The 6,682-nt window shown below is 51.6% G+C and overlaps 1 protein-coding gene across 1 annotated transcript in view; it reads right to left on the bottom strand.

Moving 5' to 3' along the window:
- Positions 1–5,266: 5,266 nt before the first annotated feature.
- The window catches only part of PAOX (polyamine oxidase (exo-N4-amino)), a 13,574-nt gene continuing 12,158 nt past the window's right edge, over positions 5,267–6,682 (bottom strand). Inside the window, exons 6-7 of the mRNA XM_015407191.1 lie at positions 6,011–6,168; positions 5,267–5,798 (exon numbers count right to left, since the gene is read on the bottom strand). Coding sequence (XP_015262677.1) covers positions 5,649–5,798; positions 6,011–6,168 — 308 coding nt within the window. The 3' untranslated portion in view covers positions 5,267–5,648. The remainder of the gene's footprint in view (positions 5,799–6,010; positions 6,169–6,682) is intronic.

Here is a 6,682-nt window from a genome sequence, read left to right as displayed (position 1 = left end):
GGGGTTGCGTAGGCCTCCATGGTAATGGTGAAGGGGGGTTGCCAGCCTCCAGGTGGGGCCTGGAGATCTCCTGCTTTTACAGCTGATCTCCAGCTGACAGAGGTCAGCTCCCCCCCCCGAGAGAAAAATATAGAACTCACTGAAGAAAAAACAGTATTCGTTACATTTTAACACATTTTGTTATGATGTTTATATCTGTCCTGGAAGTTGGCAACCCTGCCTCCCCCAGTAGTTTTGTGCTCTGAGTCAAGTCTTTGTTCATGTTTAAAATTCTTTCTTTAAACTAATTTAAATTTAACACATTTAAAAGCCACCCTAAGAACGACCCCCTAGGTCCGTAGCAATGTTCCCTCTAAGCTGTGGAGTCTTGTGAGCAAAAATTCTACTCTGTGAGCTACTGGCACTAAAGTTGTGAGCGAGCGATTTGGCTACTGCATAAATTAGTTTGTTTTGGAGCCATCCTTCCTGAGCAAAGACAAAAATGTGTGAGCCGGTGGCTAAAAAACTGTGAGCTGGCTCACAGTAACTCAGCTTAGAGGGAACACTGGTCCGTCGTTAGATTCAAGTGCGGGTTGCCGAGTTGGTCTGAAGCAGCAGAGCAAAGTTTGAGTCCAGCCGGGCACCTGGAAGGCCAACACAATTTAATGCTGGCCCATAAGCTTTCTTGTGCATCTAACAAAGTTTAATTCTCGGTATCAGTAGGGAGCACTCACTGGAGAAGACCCCGATGCTGGGAAAGACTGAAGGTCAGAGAAGACGGGGATTGCAAAGGATGAGATGGTTAGACAGTGTCATAGATGCAACGAACATGAAATTGAGCCAACTTCAGAGGACGGCGGAAAACAGGAGGGCCTGGCGGGATCTGGTCCATGGGGTCGCAAAGAGTTGGACTCGACTGTGCGACTGAACAACAACTCAGCTTTTGTGTGCAGGCAACAAAGTTTAATTCTGGGTATCAGCTTTTGTGTGCATGCGCACACAAACGTATGTCCATAATTAAACTTTGTTGGTCTTACAGGTGTGCATGTCCACGAAAGCTTCTACCCAGAATTAAACCTTGTTGGTCTGAAAGGTGTGCATGCACACGGAAGCTTACACCCAGAACAAAACATTGTTGGCCTTAAAGGTGCCACCGAACTCAAACGTCCATAGTTGTTACCCTGGTATCCTTGGGGGTGGGGGGAGACCGAGAAAGAGGAAATGTGCCAATGAAGCAGGTTTGACGGTCTGAATGGTGAGCAAATACTCTTCAGCATCATCCAGGTCATTAGTTCCATATCTTAGGTGCGAGAACTCTGAACACGGATCTTCTGGCACTTGGATGGATGGGCCCTCAGATGGTTTACCCCCGTCTTCAGCTGGTGGACTAGAACTGAAGTACTCCTCACCTGGGGGTCCAGTGGCATGAGCACCTGTCTCCTTAAGAAGGGACGGTGATCTAAATTGTAAAACAGCGACCTCAAAATGGGCTAAAGATGGGTTAACTTTCTGTGCCACAATCCAGGATGTTTTGTAAGGCTTGACCCTATGCCACGGGTGCCTGTTTGGGACTCGTGCTGAAAGATCCCCCACATGACATGGTCTCCGGCTTCAGGAAGGATAAATCCAGTTAAACCTCTGCCTGTCATCCTCTCCTAGACACCCCATCCAAAGGCAAAATGCAGGTGCGCTTTGGGCCTTATATGTTTGTGGGTGTGCCGTGAGCCTTCATGTGGTGTAACGTGGAAACTGCAAGTCAAACTGGAAGCCAGGCAGTTCACTTGAGTTGTGTGTGTGTGGCTGACAAGGAGATGCTGCTTGGAGAATCCAAATCTTGGGAGCCGGGGAGAGGGGGCTGTAAAGGTTTGCTTGAAAAACACATTTTGCATACAGATGGTCCTGTCTCCAGAAAAAAGGATCTCACAACAGGACTGGGAAAGATCTGTCATCCTGTCTATGTTCCCGAGACCCAGGAGAGGTGCTGTTACTGCGAGAGGACAATACTGAATTGGACGGAACAGTGGTACCCAACCACATTCTATGACAAACCCTGTCCTGCGTTGATTTACTTGTCCCTTTCCCTGCTGACATCAGGGATAAAATGTGAACTAGTTGTACATCCAATTTTTCCAATACAAAATGTACATGCAAGGAGTTCTAGCAGTGAGAGGCTCCTGCCTAGAAGACCCTTTCTGCGTTTGTCGAATCAATGCCAGGGACCGCTTTGGAGAACCAGTTTGGTGTAATGGTTAGGACCACAGACTCCAGTCTGGGAGAACCGGGTTTGATTCCCCACATGCAGCTGCTGGTGTGACCTTGGGTCAGTCACAAGTTCTCTCAAGGGTAGTTCTGGAGAGAGCTCTCTCAGCACCACCTACCTCACAGGGTGCCTGTTGTGGGGAGGGGGAGGGAAAGGAGATGGTAAGCCGCTTTGAGACTCCTTCGGGTAGTGAAGGGTGGGATATACGTTCAATCTCTTCTTATAGCCAGGTTGTATGCAATTCTAATCTTTTCTCCCCCTGTGTTCCACCCTTCTGTCTAGAAATGAGCGACACCAGCCTACCAGTGGAGAACACCAAGGAACAGGAGGAAGAGGAGGAGGAAGCAGTTACTGGGGTAGTGCAGGGCTCACAGTTGCCCAGTGAAGGATGCGTTTCCCCCACCGTAGCACCAGTGCCCTCTGAAGGGGAGCCAGGGCCAGCCGCCCACACTCACTGCCAGGCATGGCTCCTGGACATACTGGACGATACGCGCTACCTTATCTCCTGCACCAATTGGTATTAGGCTGGTTCCTCTGGAACCCCCCGCCCCCCGGCTGCTGTTGTCGAGGCATGCAGTCAGACAAGTCCCTGCTCAGACTCCTCTGCTATGAAGGACCGCCGTGCCTGTGGTGAGGAAGCCAGCCCCGCCTCCCAATAAAGGCCTGGGAAAGAAACAGCCCCTTTCGCCTTGGCCTGGTGCCTTCTCCGGCTCTCAAGGCAGTCTCCTTGGGCTCTTGCACCTGACTGCTCCTTCATTCACAAATGTGGCATTTCCCACCATGTGCTGCGGAACCGGCTATAAAGCTTTGGATATCAACACCACTTATCTGGTCCACCTGATTTTGTGGGAGATATTCCTAAAGTAAGTAGCTTCTCAAACTTTCTGAAGCAGGGTCATCTAGTCCAACCCCCCACACAATGTAGGAAATTCACAAATACCTCCCCCCCACACCCCCAGTGACCCCCTGTTCCATGCCTCCCCAACCCCTCCAGGACCCCTAGCCAGAACGGGCCTGGAGGAAAATTGCTTCCTGATCCCTGGGTGTGTAAGAGACCACTTTTGTGACCACTTCCTCCAGCTCAAGCCAGAAGACTGTCAAACAGTGGATTAACAGGATAATGCCCATTGAAGACGGTCTAGTATGAAAGAGTCACCAGTTGCCTGATTTTCCTGCTCACCTGAACTGTCCTCCTCCCAACTGGAAACAGACACAGGGACCTCTCCCTGCCCCACCAAGAGCCCAGGTACGCCCAACGACTTCTCTAAGGCACAGAACTGAATGCATGTTCAAGTTCACAAAATGTGGTTACCTGGGCAACCGATAAGTCTTTCAGGTAACCCCTTGTCCCTCAATTCTCTTGCCTTGAAAACCCTCCAGGTTCACCATAGGTCAACTCACCTGGGACTTGACGGGACTTTCCACCAGGTTAAGTAATTATTCCAGGCCCTAAGGATGCCAGGTTCGCCTCCACTAGGCCGGGGCCTTTTCAGTGGCAGCTCCTTACTGGTGGAATGAGCTCCCGGAAGAGATCAGGGCCCTGCGGGACCTTCTACAGTTCCGCAGGGCCTGCAAGACGGAGCTCTTCCACCAGGCTTTCAACTAGGAGCCGCCCACCACTACCACCAACTACCACTATTGAACATCTGTGGTACAGGGCCGGCCCTAGCGTGGAGAGAGAGCCATATCTCCGCAGGAGGCCAGAGGATCGCTGAGCTAGGAATTTTGGAGGCACATCTTAGAGAGTGCCACTTAAGCTAATGAAGTACCGACTAAGGCTGTGAGCACTTTAACTACTGGAGTATTTTAACTGTATGACTGTTTTAATTTGTTTAAAATGTTTTAATGTTTTATGGAGACCAGGTACGTTGTACCGACCTTTGTAAGCCGCCCTGAGTCCATTCGCGGGGAGGGCGGGGTATAAATGTAACAAATAAATGTCCACAGGACGGCAGCCTTTGACCTTGGGTGGGGTTCCTGCTGCTTCTTGACTCTCTCTCCACACGGGGCATTTACCACCATGCCTCCCCCGACAGCAGCATTTTTAATTTGGGCCTCCACACAGGAAGTATTCGCCCATCTTCTGGATTTTCTACTAGCACCAGTGTGAGTTTCCCCAAAACCTGCTTTGGTCCAGTCTTTCCGGGACGTTCACACCCACGTGGGTTTTGAGATGGGTGTAGCAACCTGGGTCTCCGAGCCCAGAGTGAAGAGACTAACCAGACTCTTAGATCCATGCCAAGAAGAGCTTTGGGTGAACTACAAAAACTGGATGGCTGCCGACACCGGCGAATGGGAGGGGCAAGAATGGGACAGCACGGGACACTATGGGATGGACGAACTGTGGAGGCCAAGGAAAAGGACTACAGAGGACTATCATTTAGTACGCCACCAGCGTGCACGTCAAGATGCAGGGAGGCGTTTCTTGCTCTTTTAAATATCCGGGGAAGGCCCGCCCCTTCCAGCCTACTGAAATCCCCAGGTTGTGCCAGGGAGGAAGAAGAGGAATGACCCATCACATGCAGGGCTATTTTGGGGCAGGAACGCATAGGAACGGAGTTCTGGCTGGCTCCCGAGTTGGCCACGCCCAGCAGGAACTAATTAACAATAGGCCACACCCAACAGCAGAAACTCATTAGGATTGGCTACATTAGGGGTGTGTGGCCTAACATACAAAGGGGTTCCTGCTCCAAACAAAAAGTCTTGGGTTTTGACAGCAAACAAGGTAAAGAGAATAAGAAGTAAAAGGTGGGTATGGCTGGATGACCACACTTCTGGTAACATGGGGGTGTGGCCTAATAGGCAAATGAGCTGTGCGGTCAGGGGTGTGGCCTAATATGCTAATGCGTTCCTGCTGTTGGGTATGGCCTATTATGCTAATGAGTTCCTGCTGGGCTTTTTCTACAAAAAAAGCCCTGACATGTCTTCCAGAACATGAGCCGTAACACAGCTAACACTCCAAAAGTCTGTCTACCCGAGACTCAAATTTAGCTAAGAAGAGAATTTAACAGAAGAGAAGCATCAACTCCTTGAACATGAGCATTTGGATCTAAACATTATCCCAGTTCTAACTGATCGGTGTTGAGTCCTTCAGTGCAGAAAATAACACACCCCATAGGATAAACTGCAAAGAAGGACTGCCTTGCCAGAGAGTTACTATTTATTCTGAAGGCTTATCTGTTGCGCACAGAAAAAGCGTCAGGAGCCCTTTGGCATTGGTACACCTGGCCATGGGCTCCCGAAGACAGACAGCATCTGCCCAGCAGACGGGTCAAAAGGCTGCAGAGAGCAGGGCCCGCTCCCGTGCCACCTCTTCCCGTGCCACCTCTTCCCGTGCCACCTCTTCCCGTGCCACCTCTCTTGACGATTGTGGGAAGAGGAGTGGTTCTCCTGCCGGCCGGCCACAGGCTCACAATTTAGGAGCACACCGCTGGGATTCAGAGCCGTCATAGAGACGGATGAGACGGTCTGCTTCTCTCCAGCCGGACAATAAGGCGCCATGTGTAGTCGAATAGAAAGTCCGGTGCGTGGCTTCTCCCGCAAAAAGAACCTGCAGCGCCTGAAAGGAGAGAGAGGAACACGTTAGCCCGGCCCGGCCGGTTGCTGGCTGACAGATTCGGGCCAAGCTGTGGGGGAACACGGAGGCTAGAAGCCTTGACGCATGTGACTTGGTGGAGAAATTGGCTAGTGCTCAGGAAACGGTGGACACGGAGCCCGCGTTGCAGACTGTGAACACCCAGCGGGGCCTGCCCGATGCGGCCAAGAGCTTACCTTGGGATCCAACGCTTCCTCGGGCAGTGGCAGGGCGAGGGCATCGATGTCATCTCCGGAGCTGCCCACGGCCACGTAGCTGTAGGAGCCTCTGGTGTAGGGTTCCCTGCGCCACCTGGACCTCAGGATGTTCTTCGGAGGGGCCAGGCGTGGGTCTCCTGATTCATGGGGAAAGACAGGGCGCTCGTGGGCACGCTCCCTGCCTGCCCTCCTTTTAAAAATGTACTTCAAAGTGGCATGAAATGACTGTAGCCCTCACTCAGGCGTGTGGGCCACACTGTGGAGTAGGCTAGCCCCAAGTCTGAACCACAGCGGCCGTCTGAGACCTAAAAAGGGGTGGGGGTGGGGGGCAGGGGGACGGGACCGCAGCACTGTCTGGTAAAACAAAAGCAGCAGCCATTCACGCCGAGGTTTAATACAGAAGGGTTACGGACAATGTTCCCTCTAAGCTGTGGAGTCTTGTGAGCAAAAATCCAGCTTTGTGAGCTACTGGCATTAAAGTTGTGAGCGAGCGATTTGGTTGCTGCATACACTAGTTTGCTCTGGAGCCCTCCTTCCTGAGCCAAGACAAAAATGTGTGAGTCGCAGGCTAAAATACTGTGAGCTAGCTCACACTAACTCAGCTTAGAGGGAACACTGCTGGGAAGTCTTGGCCGTTCCCCCCCCCCCCCT

Source organism: Gekko japonicus, unplaced genomic scaffold (assembly GCF_001447785.1).
Source record: "Gekko japonicus isolate JY-2015 unplaced genomic scaffold, Gekko_japonicus_V1.1 scaffold2412, whole genome shotgun sequence".
Taxonomy (NCBI): domain Eukaryota; kingdom Metazoa; phylum Chordata; class Lepidosauria; order Squamata; family Gekkonidae; genus Gekko; species Gekko japonicus.
This window is presented reverse-complemented; position numbering and strand designations above follow the sequence as displayed.